We start from the raw sequence: 15098 nt of genomic DNA on the forward strand, positions 1-15098 counted from the left end.
CTGTTGAACTCCTGAGTAGTGAGCATTCTGTATGAATCCAGCACAATGCTGGACATGGTGGGTACTTGCAACCCACCCTTAAAGCGTTGCTCCAGGCTTATATTTAAACACCATCTAGAAGAAAGCCTCCCAGCCCAGGTAGAGAGACTAGCAGGGCTCAGGCTAGTGAACTAAAAACAGCAGTTTGGATGCTGTGGCTTGGGCTCTCAAGCCTAAAGGGTCGGGTGGGCTTGAAGGCCCAAGCCATAACCTCCACACTGCTATTTTTACTGTGCTAGCAGGAGTCTGTCTACCCAGACTGAAGGGCTCACTGCCAACTGCACTGTATATATGCCCAAAGGTTCTATGTTCCAAACTCTGATGTGTAAAGTCAGAAAATATCCTGATGCTCAGCAAATCTTGTCCGACAGGAAAGATCACAGTCTCCTGTCACTCTCAGGAAGGGCTTGGCTATTAAATGAAATGAGGAACCTTTTCCTTAACACTGATTCAAGAGAAAGAATAGGATTTTACAGCAAAAAGAAGGTTTTCGACACAGAATATTTCCACTCTTATTGTTTTACATTTGAAAGGGTTGATTCGAACACTTTCATGAATTTTTAAAGTATAATTAATTGCATCAAAGTGAAAAATAAAAGCACTTTTTCCTTCTAAGTACTGTAACAAGATGTTTTTGCCAGAATTGTATCCTGCATGTTAAATAAGGAGCTTCTTTGCCAGTACCTTGTTGACTCTCGTTCATTTATAAGACATGACTGCCCTGCCCCCAGTACAAACCCTAACCGCAACAGTGCCTCCTCATATCCGCAATATGCACAACTAAAGCCAATCTGGAATTGTCATTAGAAATGCAGCTGACATGCAGCAGCCCCAAACAGAACCTAAACAAGACCCTTCTCCTTTAACTTCTGCCATTTTTACACAAGCTTTTCAAAGATACAACAAAAAGCAAGAAAGAGAAAAAGAAGGAAAAAGAGGAAAAAGAAAAAATCCCTGCCGTAGTATGGTTATCATGACTCCTGTCCTAGAAGAAGCCTGAAGTAGAACATGAAAAGCAATGAACTGGACAAAATTCTTATGTGTTAGCCCCTGTTCCTCACAAGGTGCTCTGAACAAATCACAGAAACTCAAGCTACATTAATTTTTTCTTGAGACTCCTAAATGCACTATCTAATAATTTTATTAGTGGTAAAGCTCCATAAGGAAATCAACCAGAAAGTTTATGACTTCAGGGTCTAAAAATAATGTATCAACTGGTCTGATATACATCTTGTTAACCCATCTCCTACAGAAATACTATACAAGGTCTGTTTTGTCAACAGTACATCTTCCTTGGTTAATGACATGGTGACTGCAAAAAAAACCTCGCTTAAATCATTGTCTAATAATACATACCATATTTTCCAAGTATTTAGTTGTTCTACTAAAAAAGCAACTTTATATGTAACAATGATGTCAGGGAAAAAAAAATCAAGTAGTAATAAACAAAGCCAGTGTTAATGAAGAGCCATGCAAACAAGCTGAGAACCACAAGCAGAGCTTTTCAATTGATGTTTTAATGGAAAGTCCCTCACAGATCGGAAATGAGAATTTGGAACTCAAGAGACTAGCAAATAGATTTGGGGGTGGGGAAGTTGAGGAATAATTCCTGTTGCATGAACTAGATGTGATTAAACAAGTTATATTCTAAAAGTTTACATACAGAGAGCTGGTTCTACTATTAATAAAATGTGGGATTTACCTAAAATTAATCAGAAATACAGAAGTTAGAGATGGTAGAGGCCCACAAAGCCACATCTAGCCCACCCCTACATCCTCATACAGAGCAAGATTGTTCCCCTACACTACATCTTCCAGTTTCTTTACCAGCCTATTTTTAAAACGTCTCAACCGATGAGGGTTCCACCTCTTCCCTCGAGAGACTATTTATGCTGGAGCCTAACAGACCTCATCATTAACAAGTTCTCCCCACCACCCCAACCATTCAGCCTACATCTTTTTTCTTATCCTTTTTCTCCTAGTTATACCCTTTTCTATCACTTCTCTCCATCCTTAAAAATACGTAGCTACTTATGTCACCCCACCCTTTGGCTTACAGATGTGGGAAGGAGAATAAGTTTTCTAATTTAATAAGGTATCGAGAACCTTTTTCCAATCTTTCCCATTTGGCTTTTGCTAGATGACAACCCGTATCTCAGCATCCTATTTAGAAGTACAGTACTTCAAACCAAGTTCTGCTAGTTCGGAAACTAATTATTCCTTGTAAATTGGTCTGACATGTATCCCTTTGCCAACATACCAAATATGAAATGAAATGTTTTTAAGAGGCCAAATAGTAAAACAGGCAATGTAATTAAACTCCACCTCCTTCCATATATCTGCTAGAGGAGGAACCACATGTCTGTTAGGCACATCACAGTGACTTGGTTTAGATATGGAGGGAAGACCAATAGGAAAAACTGCTCTCCATGGCATTCCACCACTTTAGACTGCCCCAGGACAATAAGTTAACTGGTCTGAGGACACAGGCAGGGAGGATTTACTGACCAGTCAATGGACAATCAATAGAAGCCTACATTTGGGTGCACTGCCCAATGGGGGTTTCAGGGCTGAGAATTAGTAACAGTGTCTGGTAGCAGCATTAACCTAATGGCAGCTTAGAGAAAAGGGAGTACGTTTTCTTGCCTACTCTGAGCCATACAAAGACAGAGCAGAGGTAGAAGAGGCAGGCAGAAGAATCAGTTACAGTAGCAGTGAAGTGAAGGTTAAAAAGTCACACTGACAGCCCTAACCCTCAGATCTATTACTGAGTTCTGACTGAAATCACTGACTTAAGTCTATGGCTAATGGCCTGGAGAGAGGAATCTCCAACTTTGAGGAATAATTGTATCTATTTTAATTATGCTTCTCCTTATAAATATCCTTTAAAAGTTAAAGTACCAGAAAACAGGAAATACAATTTCAGACTTTCTCATGGTGTCCAGTGAGCACTCCCTTCTGCCTCCCATCACCATTTTTGGGATGTAGGAAAGGGCAACAACTTTGACCTATTGCAGCAGCACTAGGAGGAGATTCTAAACTATCTCAGCACTACCTGATTAGCAGTTCCCCCTAAAAACTAGTTCACTATTTCTTTAGTTGCCCTGTAGCTGGCGGATTAAATTCCTGTTGCTCTGTTTAAATACGGGCACAATGATTTGTGGGACTCTTGCATATATAAATTAAAATTTACACAGACAGGGAAGATAGCCACCCTGCAAGATTAATATTTAATGTTTTTCTAACCTGTTTCTTTCAAGTTGTGAAATGGAGTTACTGCCTTTTCAAGAGTTCACTTTCTACAGAGGTTTCTTTAAAAGTGTCCATTGTTTCCTGCTTTAATTGCACCTGAGGATGTGAGCTGTATTCAGAGGTGCACAAATCACCTGGACAGACCTCCCCATCCCCCTCACTTCCTTTCACATCCCTACGCCCTTCCAGCCACTCCAACAATCATTGCTATAGACTCACACTTCCCATGAGGCATCATTTCCTTTTTTGAAAGGGATCTTTCTGGATGCATTTTCTGTGTAGCTCTCATGAAGGAGTAATTGAGTGTAAGTTTAACAGTAGCTTCTATTAAAGTTTGAATTCACCAACTTTTGGAAAACTCGGTATCTGAATGAAGCTGCAAACATGATGAGACATCAGTGATGCATGAAGCACATAAAGTTACAGTGAGACAACCACGGGTCAGTAATGGAAAGACTCAACTAAAAAACAAACACAAGAAGCAAGGCCTGTGGAAGCACAGAGTCCCTTACTTGAGGGGAGCTGCCAGGAGAGAAGCCTTGATTGGAGACAGGAGAGGTGGGAGACTGGTTGGCTGGGGATCCAGCATTACTGCGGTACTGCTGGAGTGAAGCCTACAGAACAACACAGAATTAAAGACCATGGGATTGATGAAAGGTTGAAAAATTATATACTTATTGGTGTAGAGCTGGGGAAGCCAGGTGAGACCATCTTCAAGAACTCCCGGAGATCAGCAATTATGCTATGACTGTGAATAATGCCCCAAACATCATGAAAAAGGTCAAGATACCAACACGGCATGGTCTGGTGTCTAACTATGCACACCTAAAAACAGGGCAGTGCTGTTATTCAAGGACAACTGAAGTATTTCTGGTTTATGTTTTGTTTTCATTTTTTTAAAAAACCAGTCAGCCAACACATAAAAGAGACACGTGCGGAAAGCGGCCTCCCAATCTGGGAATAATTTGAAAATACGGGCATTGATACCTTCAGACTCAACTGCCACCCTCTCCCCTTCTTAATTTGATGCCGATGGCCCTTAGAAAAGTGATATAAGTACTGTTCTTCCTACTCTTAGGAATTAGTCTAGATAAATTAATTAGGTTAAAATGTATAATTGCAAAGACAAACCCTTTTCATAACTACATACTTTTCAACTGTATGAACTAGACACCATCTGATACATACACTGTCTGTAGGCTAATGCTAGCTATGCCCATATAGTTTTTAGCCTTAGTGAGATAAGATGTTCACAGAATTACCTTTTCCCTGTCACATACAGTACCCTGGATTAAGGTCAGAGGATCACTCAAACGCAAAACAGATACAGAGCAGCTGTTGAAATAATAAACACTGCTCTTTCTATAATGCTGTCTTTGAGAGCCAAGATTATTATGAGGAAGAACCCAATATCGCTGACCAAGAAGTAATTAAATCAGACAGTTTTATAAAGTGAGGAATGGTGTATTAACACTTTCTAACACTGTTTAAAATGCATAAAGCATAACTCAAGGTTAGTACACCGTCTTGACAAAGGGTTTGGTTTTTGTTTGTTGTTGTTGTTGTTTTTTTAAGATCCATAGAATTCAAGTATTCTATTGAGGTACTGCACACTGGCCTTCAGTGGGGCTTTGAGGATTAATGGAAAACCTTTCAGTGAAGCTGCATTGTAGCTTAGAATACTTTTTTTACCCAGGTTTAAAATGTAGTGTACTTGTATACAATTTCAAGTTCTAAAGAGAAACTGAACATTCTGAATTTTAAGGGCCTAGAGAAGTTTAGGATGAGGAAAGCAATGTGAAAAGCAGAGAAGGAAAATCAGAATATCTGTATTAGTTATTGCATAAACATTAGAAAAAAAAACATTCAGACATGTTTTGAGTAGCTGGCATGTTAAAACCAATATCCCTTCAAACTACTGATTTCTGTTTCACCTGTATCTTCTCCTACTCCCTCACAATCCTGGCACAGAAGCCACATCTCTACCAGCACAACCTGGTTTAAACCTGATCCCCAGATTGAAACCCACAATCATGTCTTAGCCCTCCACAATGAAACGGCTCCTCTTGTTATCTGAACAGCTGCTAGTATTGCCCCACTGCCAGGAAGAGAAGATTTTCCAATGAAATCAGAGACAGCAATTCACTGGCCTTCGGAGCAGAACCAGCAGAGAATGTGCCAGGTACCTCTTCCTAGCAATGGGGCATCATCTCAGGGCTGACCTATTATATTGAACCACCTTCTGAATTCTGGATTCCAGGTTGTAGGAAGAGATTGGACAATTTACAATAGAAAATTTTGCCTTCTTGGTTTAACTCTGCCCTTCAACCGTATAGATGTATCTACTCAGTTCTTTAGAGAGACTTGAAAGCAACTATAACAAACTCTCCAAGAAATAATGTTAGCCAAAAAAATTCCTCTTGAACAAACTGCTGTGCTTTAAAAAACAGTATCTGTGGTTTTCTGTATCTTTGGTGGAAAATGCTGATTAGCACAACTTTATTAAACTTCAGTTAAATTTCTCATCTTGGCTGTGTAGCACTCAACTTGTGGATACCAGATTCACCTGGGGCAAAAAATAAGTACATATGAAAGGAAGGTAGCAGTACACTAGCACTAAAATGCAAATGCTGCTGTCTGAAAATTAAACTAGTCTGACCAAACTCCATTTTGGCAGACACCTGAACACAGTTAACATGGATAAATATTTTTCAGTTTTAAGAAATTCTGGTCTTTCCAATTGCACAGAAATGTCTTGTCTTTCAGAACTTAAAACTAGCTAAATTTCAAAAGATGCTTCTCACTTTACAGATACAGATGTTTATAAAATGGTACTTTTTAATTCAGTCTCTCCATACCTAGCTGATAGTCACTTCATTGCTGCTTTCCAACACCCTGTAAACTGCAATGCTAACACAGATGCTTATCTACATCTTCCCTTCTAAAGGCATAGGGCACTCAACTTGCAGATGTGTCATTTAAAATGACAGTTTTTTCCCCCAACCACTTCCTTCATTAAAAAAACCCTACTGACATATTACCTTGACCTTTGACTTGCCAGTTTATAAATTTTATATATCATCCACCCAAAGAATAAGGGCATCGCCTTCATTACCCACCTGTTTATTTTTTTACTAGCCCTGAAACTGTCTCTCTGAAGACATCTCCACTGCTTCAAACTTGCATTTGTTAAACTGATCTTTAAAAAAATCTATTTAAACTATTTCAAGTGGGCCTGAATTTAGACAGGGTTAGCCATTCCCATTTTATCAAGTGTTCTAAAATCATATTTAGTAGTTTAAACAGTTTGGCCTGGTTCATATGGGTTAGCCATATTACGTCTAAAACATTTTTTATAATATGTTTAAAACATGTTAAAAACTGGTTGAACCAAACTGTTTGAATCCAGTGTATACACAGTGCCTGGATGCGGAACTGCTACAAGGGCTATCTAGTTAGAACTCTGACAATGCAGGCCAACACTGCTGTTGAATTCTACCAGGTCACGTTCTCTGGAAGAAAGCTATTTGTTTCCACTTATATCATCTTCAGTCATTGCGCAAACTTACCGAGTTGATGTCTATGCCCATGGAAGGTTGGGTCTGGCTGCCTGGAGGTGACTGTGGGATGGTCGATGGTACTGTGACTGAGAGGGGGGGAAGCTGTGCTCCTCGCTGTAAGCCAGAAGTCTGCATTAAAGGGGCATTCTGAGGCAGACTACTTGCCACTTGGGTCTGTTGCTGTTGCTGGGAACTAGCCTGGGTAAAAAACTGATACGGTGGAAGCTGCTGTTCCAAAGACAATGCATCCATAGCCACAGCCTTAAAGAGAAAACAGGAAAATGTACTATGCAGAGCTCTGGTTCAACTCCAAGACTCCTAAAATTTCACACCAAGTGAATATTCATATATATCTAAGCGTTATATATCACATAAGCAATCTGGAAAGTTATGAGAGATCTTGCATTTAAGAAAACAACTTACATTTAAACCTTCAAAGATGTGGCTTAAAGGGACTAATTTGACATTTTATTTGTTGTAAATAAATAAAAAGTGTGTTTGCAAACCTAGCTGAATGTTTGATTTGAAAGCTGACAAGTCAGTCAGTCAAGGAAAACCCATCTACTAAGTCCCTGTTCTGAGCCCCTCAAGGACCAAACTAGAGCATGCCAGGTATGGCAGAGGCAGCCTACAGGTGCATCAAAGGGTCAAAAATCCTAAGAGCCAAAGGAGTTTCTCACGATTCACATGGAAGCATGAAACACAAGAGAATCTTGTGATGGTATCTTTAAAGAAAGAGGTTTTCCTTAGTGCTTCCAAGGCCTTGGAAGACAAAGTGAAATCTGTTTCCTTAAACTGTCCTCTCCACTGTCTGACAGCATACGTGAATTTATCTTGGTAGAATTGCTCAGATCTGGCTGCTGGCTTTGATTTAAATTAAAAAAAAAAACGGCCCAAAGCATTTATTTATAAAAAGGAACATGACAACATTAACTTTACAAACATACCTAAAGGAGAAAATTATTAAATTAATGACACGACTACAGGTTTATCAACCTTACAGCTAACATTTCCCTATGTGAATGAAGACAGAAACAGACAGCTATGATCTAAAACTTTACAAAGTGGAACAAGGTTCATTATTCTTATAAAATGTAGTCCTTCTCCAGATCTCCACGCAGCCTCCTACCTGAGTAATTGGCGACAGAGGTGAGAGCGTAGGAGACATCTGTTGGGACTGTGGTCGTCTGGAGTCTGCATTCAGTGAGAGGGGACTGACAGCTGGCTGCCGGGATGAGGCTTGCGTCGTTGTCATTCCTGCCATTAATGGAAGAAACCAGTTTACGCAGGAACTGTGGTGATGCTTGTTTACATTTAACAATTTGTTTATATGAAGTAAAATTATGATGAATAAATGGCTGAATTTTACAAAACTTTACAGTAAAGTTTTGAATATGGCTAGGCCAATATTCTATGCTGAATGCAGCATCAGGCTTAAATTTTTAGCAAATCTGTAATGGATTTTGTGACAGTGAAAATGCCACAATGGAGAGAAGATTGTTGCAAGCATCTTTGCTGATCATTCCTGTTAATGTATAAATAGATACTGCCATTCAATTAGCCCAGTGGTTGTCAAACTGGCATGCAGAACCTTTCTTGATGCTTCATAGAGTTAAACATTTTGAGAACTGGGCAGTGCAGTCTGTGGTGCAGGGAACAGGAAGGGGGTCTGCAAGACTATCCCTTCTAACAAAGTGGCCCACAGACTGAAAATCAGAACCACCAACCTATCCCAAAGGCCATGAGACCCACTGGAAACTTCCATGGGCAAATGAAGTCAGGTCATTTTATAAAAAAATAATACAAGCAGGGCCATAATTTTGTTTCCTGGAATGATGGGGAAGGCTGTTATCTGTGTTCACCTCATAGTCCTGAGCCACTTCTTATTTCCCCTACTAATATCCTGCACTTTCAAGACCCTGCATTGTGGCTACCATTGTTCCATGCCAAATGGACTCCCTCTGGCTGCAGGCAACCCTATTTATTAATACTTACCCTGCTATGACACCCTTCATTCACAGATCTCAAGTGCTGTACAGACATTAATTAAGCCTTACACAGACTCCGGAAACCACGTAGGGGGCCCACATCCGTAAACAATCTCAGGTGTTCATATACTACAAGGAGGACCATACAAAGCACCTAGACAGAAAGTACCTGTTTGACGAATCAGTGATGAATGGTTGCATTGTGGGAGTTTTTCTTGTTACTGGAATAAGAGGTCAGATTTATTGATGAGGGAGGTTTCAAAGCTCAGCACAGAACACTCTACAACAGTCACTAGGGATATTCCTACCCCTACTTAGTTTGCACAGCATCAGCACTTTTCATCAGGGGCTCTCTAAGCACTGCGTTAACTAACCCTCGCAACATTCCTGTGGCATAGATATTAATATGCCCACTTTACAGCTGGGTAAGTTGAATGCACAGAGATTAAATGACTTTCCCCGAAGTCAATGAGCAAGAAAATGGCAGAGCTGAAAATAGAAACGGTCAATCCCAACCCCACCATCTCCTCCTCTGACCACTAAATGAAACTTCTTCCACCCCCTAGAAGTGCTGCTGTTAAATTGCTGTTAAATGAGATACTTTCTCATTCCTCAAGCTCTCATGGCTGAAGATAAAGCAAGCAACCTTAGGATGAAAGACTGCAAAGTTGCTGTAATTTACCAACTCTTTCTGTAGTGAAGGAGCAAGTCCATGTTTCTGTGAGTAGTCATGACTGAGGTATCAGTGAGAGACAAGGACAACACAGAATCTAACACCAAAACTTTTGCCACAGTTTGAATAGTGCTTCTGGCTCTCATTCATGTGACAAGTTTGAACAACCCAACAGCTCCAGATGGTGTATCAGAGTTGCAGAAACTTGGACCAGAAAGACAAGGAAACAAGTTACTCAGGCCTGGCTTACACTAGAAAATGAGGTCACTAACTACATCCACCCGGTGGTGTGAAAAATCCACACTCCCAAGGGGTCTTGTTAAGCCGACCTAAATCCCCATGTAGACAGTGCTACATCGGTGGAAGAATTCTAGCTACTGCCTCACGGAGAGGTGGATTTCTGTGGTGTAGGTAGTGTCTACACTGCAGCGCTACAGCAGTGCAACTGTGCTGCTGAAGTGTTAAGCGTAGACAAGCCCTGAGTCTTGTGCTTTCGTTCTGCCCTTCCCCGCTCCCAGTGTTATATACTAGAGGGTAGTACATTGAACAGGTAATTCCACCTCCCACCCCCCATTGTCCTTATGCCACAGAATCCTGAACAGTGCTTCTGCCCACTGTATTCACCAGTCCTATTCCAGCTGCATTTGAAAGGAGATAAATTGTTTACTGGCAGGCAAAGAACAAGGGCAAAGCAAGAACAGATTCATTTCTAAGTATAACAGATTTGTTCACATGTGTAGATGAATAGGACACAAATAGTTTTCATTAAAATAAACTAAACAGCATTAAATATGAATTCCCCACAAAAGCAACCAATCTCAACAGGTAACATCTGTCAAGGTTCTGCATTCACTCTGACCTGCATTGCCTATTATTAACTTCAGCTCAGCCTTGAAAAACTGGGATAAAGGCAGCACTCATAGAAACACTATGTTGCTAATGCAAAAGGTGATTTCAATTCTTAATTATGACAAAGTGCTCTCTGTACCCACTGGAGGCTGATGCAAGAAGCAACACTACAGAGATTGTCAGAGCCTTTGACATAGAGTTTCCATCTTCACACCAAAGCAACTGAACTTAATTTTAGGCATTACGTTATGGAACAAGGAGAGGACAGTCCATTCGATACAGCTCTGAGTCTGCTTCCTGGACAACAGGTTAGTTTTTGTGCATCTCAACATCAGAGAGCTACTGACAAGCTGGATGGAACATAGGCTATGTCCACACTACAAAATTAGGTCGAATTTATAGAAGTCAGTTTTGTAGAAAGCATATTTATACAGTCGATTGTGTATGTCCCCACACAAATGCTCTAAGTGTATTTGGTCGGCATTTAGTTGGCGGAGTGCATCCACAGTACTGAGGCAACCGTCGACTTCCGGAGCATTGCACTGTGAGTAGCTATCCCACAGTTCCCGCAGTCTCTGCTGCCCATTTGAATTCTGGGTAGAAATCCCAATGCCTGATGGGGCAAAAACATTGTTGCAGGTGGTTCTCGGTACATATTGTCAGGCACCCCCTTCCCTCCCTCCGTGAAAGCAAGGGCAGAATCGTTTTGCACCTTTTTTCCTGGGTTACCTGTGCAGATGCCATACCACGGCAAGCATGGAGCCCACTCAGCTCACCATCACCATGTGTCTCCTGGGTGTTGGCAGACGTGGTACTGCATTGCTACACAGCAGCAGCTCATTGCCTTTTGGCAACAGATAGTGCAGTATGACTGGTAGCCATCGTTGCTGTACTCCAGGGTGCTCTTTTAGCCAACCTCGGTGAGGTCAGTCAGGGGCACCTGGGCAAACGTGGGAGTGACTCAGCCAGGTCATTTCCCTTTTAAGTTTTGTCTTATGGCGATTCAGTCCTTCTGGCAGTCCTACTGCACCGTATTCTGCCGAGCACCCAGGAGATGACGATGGCCAGCAGTCGTACTGCACCGTCTGCTGCCAGCAAGATGTATAAAGATAGATGAAGTGGATCAAAACAAGAAATAGACCAGATTTGTTTTGTATTAATTTTCTCCTCCCTTCCTCCCTCCCTCAGTGAAATCAATGGCCTGCTAAACCCAAGGTTTTGAGTTCTATCCTTGAGGGGGCCATTCTGTTTCTCCTTGATGCAAAGCCACCCACTTTGTTGATTTTAATTCCCTGTAAGCCAACCCTGTAAGCCATATTGTCAGTCGCCCCTCCCCCCCATTAGAGCAATGGCAGATAATCATTTTGCGCCTTTTTTCAGTGAAGGCGCCATAGCACTGGGAACATGGAGCCCACTCAGATCACCACGGCAATTATGAGCGCTATAAACACCACACACGTTATCCAGCAGGATATGCAGAACCATAACCTGCAAGAAAAGCGAAACCAGGCGAGGAGGAGGCAACTGCAACACGGGGACGAGACTGAGGAGGACATGGACACAGACTTCTCACAAAGTACGGGCCACTGCAATGTGCACATCATGGTGTCAATTTGACAGGTTCATGGGGTGGAACACCGTTTCTGGGGCAGGGAAACAAACACAGACTGGTGGGACCGCATAGTGTTGCAGGTCTCAGACGATTCCCAGTGGCTGCGAAACTTTTGCATGCGTAAGGGCACTTTCATGGAACTTTGTGACTTGCTTTCCCCTGCCCTGAAGTTCAAGAATACCAAGATGAGAGCAGCCCTCACAGTTAAGAGGCGAGTGGAGATAGCCCTGTGGAAGCTTGCAACCCCAAACAGCTACTGGTCAGTTGGGAATCAATTTGGAGTGGGCAAATCTACTGTTGGGGCTCCTGTGATGCAAGTAGCCAACGCTATCACTGAGCTGCTGATATTGAGGGTAGTGACTCTGGGAAATGTGCAGGTCATAGTGGACGGCTTTGCTGCAATTGGATTCCCTAACTGTGGTGGGGCGATAGATGGAACCCATATCCCTATCTTGGCACCGGAGCACCAAGCCGGCGAGTACATAAACTGCAAGAGTTACTTTTCAATAGTGCTGCAAGCTCTGGTGGATCACAAGGGACGTTTCACCAACATCAACGTGGGATGGCCGGGAAAGGTACATGACGCTCGCATCTTCAGGAACTCTGGTCTGTTTCAACAGCTGCGGCAAGGGGCTTACTTTCCAGACCAAAAAATAACTGTTGGAGATGCTGAAATGCCTATAGTTATCCTTGGGGACCCAGCCTACCCCTTAATGCCATGGCTCATGAAGCCATGCCCAGGAACCCTGGACAGTAATCAGGAGCTGTTCAACTATAGGCTGGGCAAGTGCAGAATGGTGGTAGAATGTGCATTTGGGCATTTAAAAGCACACTGGCACAGTTTACTGACTCGGTTAGACCTCAGCAAAACCAATATTCCCATTGTTATTACTGCTTGCTGTGCTCGCCACAATATCTGTGAGAGTAAGGGGGAAGACGTTTATGGCGGGGTGGGAGGTTGAGGCAAATAGCCTGGCTGCTGATTATGTGCAGCCAGACACCAGGGTGGTTAGAAGAGCACAGGAGGGCGCGGTGCGCATTAGAGAAGCTTTGAAAACCAGTTTCAGGAATGGCCAGTCTATGGTGTGAAAGTTCTGTTTGTTTCTCCTTGATGGACTGCTCCCCTGGTTCACTCTACTTTCCTGTAAGCTAACCACCCTCCCCTCCCCCTTCGATCACCGCTTGCAGAGGCAATAAAGTCACTGTTACTTCATATTCATGCATTCTTTATTTATTCATCACACAAATAGGGGGATAACTGCCAAGGTAGCCCAGGAGGGGTTGTGGAGGAGGGAAGCACCAGGTGGGGTGGTGGAGGAGGGAAGGACAAGGCCACACAGAACTTTAAAACTTATTGAATGTCAGCTTTCTGTTGCTTGGGCAATCCTCTGCAGTGCAGTGGCTGGGTGGCCGGAGGCCCCCGCACCGTGTTCTTGGGCGTCTGGGTGAGGAGGCTATGGAACTTGGGGGGGAGGGCAGTTGGTTACACAGGGGCTGTAGCGGCGGTCTGTGCTCCTGCTGCCTTTCCTACAGCTCAACCATACGTTGGAGCATAGGAGTTCGATACTCCAGAAGCCTGACCATTGACTCCTGCCTTCTTTCAGCAAGCTGATGCCACCTACCATCTTCAGCCCGCCACCTCTCCTCGCGGTCATATTGTGCTTTCCTGCACTCAGATTGTCTGCCTCCAAGTATTTTGCTGTGCTTTGTCAGTGTGGGAGGACAGCATGAGGTCAGAGAACATTTCATCACGAGTGTGGTTTTTTCGCCTTCTAATCTTTGCTCACCTCTGGGAAGGAGAAACATATGCAGCTGGTGGAGGGGGAAAAAAGGGAGAGTGGTAGTTAAAAAGACACATTTTATAGAACAATGGGTACACTCTTTCACAGTAAACCTTGCTGTTAACATTACACAGCACATGTGCTTTCATTACAAGGTCGTATTTTGCCTCTTATTGAGGGTATGCTGGTTTGGCGTGAGAGATCACTCATGCAGGGCCGGGCAGCAGAATTCGGCTTGCAGGCAGCCATGGTAAGGCACAGTATTTTGGCTTCTTTAACCTTCATAACATGTGGGAATGATTTCAAACAGCAGCGCCCTCATTTCCCATACGAAGTAGCCGTTGGGTTAGCCACTAAAAATGGGTTGGCAATTTAAAAGGAGCGGCTGCGGTTTCCGGGTTCACATGCAGCAGAAACCCAACTAACCCTTCCTCCCCACACACCCAATTCTCTGGGATGATGGCTTCACCCCACAACCCACCCCCCACCGCGTGGCTAACAGCAGGGAAGATTTCTGTTCAGCCACAGGCAAGCAGCCCAGCAGTTACGGGCACCTCTGAATGTCCGCTTACTAAAACCACCCTATTTCAACCAGGTGACCATGAATGATATCACTCTCCTGAGGATAACACAGAGATAAAGAACAGATGTCGTTTGAATGCCAGCAAACACCGGGACCATACGCTGCAATAATTCCTGACTACGTGCTACTCCCCTGGCGTGGTAAAGTGTCCTACCATGGAGGACGGAATAAGGCTGCCCTCCCCAAAAACCTTTTGCAAAGGCTTTAGGAGTACATCCAGGAGAGCTTTATGGAGATGTCCCTGGAGGATTTCCGCTCCATCCCCAGACATGTTAACAGACTTTTCCAGTAGCTGTACTGGCTGCAAATGCCAGGGCAAATTAATCATTAAACACGCTTGCTTTTAAACTATGTATAATATTTACAAAGGTACACTCACCAGAGGTCCCTTCTCCGCCTTCAGGGTCCGGGAGCCTGCCTTGGGTGGTTTCAGGGGGTACTGGGTCCAGGTCCAGGGTGATAAACAGATCCTGGCTGTTGGGGAAACCGGTTTCTCCGCTTCCTTGCTGTGAGCTATCTACAACCTCCTCCTCATCTTCCTCGCCCCCAAAACCCGCTTCCGTGTTGCCTCCCACTCCTTGGATGGAGTCAAAGCACAGGGTTGGGGTAGTGGTGGCTGCACCCCCTAGAATGGCATGTAGCTCATCACAGAAGTGGCATGTCTGGGGCTCTGAACCGGAGCGGCCGTTTGTCTCTCTGTTTTTTGGGTAGGTTTGCCTGAGCTCCTTAATTTTCAAGCAGCACTGCTGTGGGACCCTGTT

General features: G+C 43.3%; 1 protein-coding gene across 5 annotated transcripts in view; it reads right to left on the reverse strand.

Moving 5' to 3' along the window:
* Positions 1 to 15098, reverse strand: part of CRTC1 (CREB regulated transcription coactivator 1) — a 75942-nt gene that overhangs the window by 10294 nt on the left and 50550 nt on the right. For 3 of the 5 annotated variants that reach the window (XR_013348735.1, XM_077841920.1, XM_077841919.1), the window contains exons 9-11: positions 7981 to 8108; positions 6861 to 7112; positions 3804 to 3905 (exon numbers count right to left, since the gene is read on the reverse strand). Coding sequence is in view for 4 of the 5 variants with exons in the window: in XM_077841920.1 (XP_077698046.1) it covers positions 3804 to 3905; positions 6861 to 7112; positions 7981 to 8108 (482 nt within the window). In the remaining variant the exon portion in view is untranslated. The remainder of the gene's footprint in view (positions 1 to 3803; positions 3906 to 6860; positions 7113 to 7980; positions 8109 to 15098) is intronic. The other 2 variants (XM_077841922.1, XM_077841921.1) reach the window with 1 other exon arrangement.

Source organism: Eretmochelys imbricata, chromosome 25 (genome assembly GCF_965152235.1).
Source record: "Eretmochelys imbricata isolate rEreImb1 chromosome 25, rEreImb1.hap1, whole genome shotgun sequence".
Lineage (NCBI taxonomy): Eukaryota > Metazoa > Chordata > Testudines > Cheloniidae > Eretmochelys > Eretmochelys imbricata.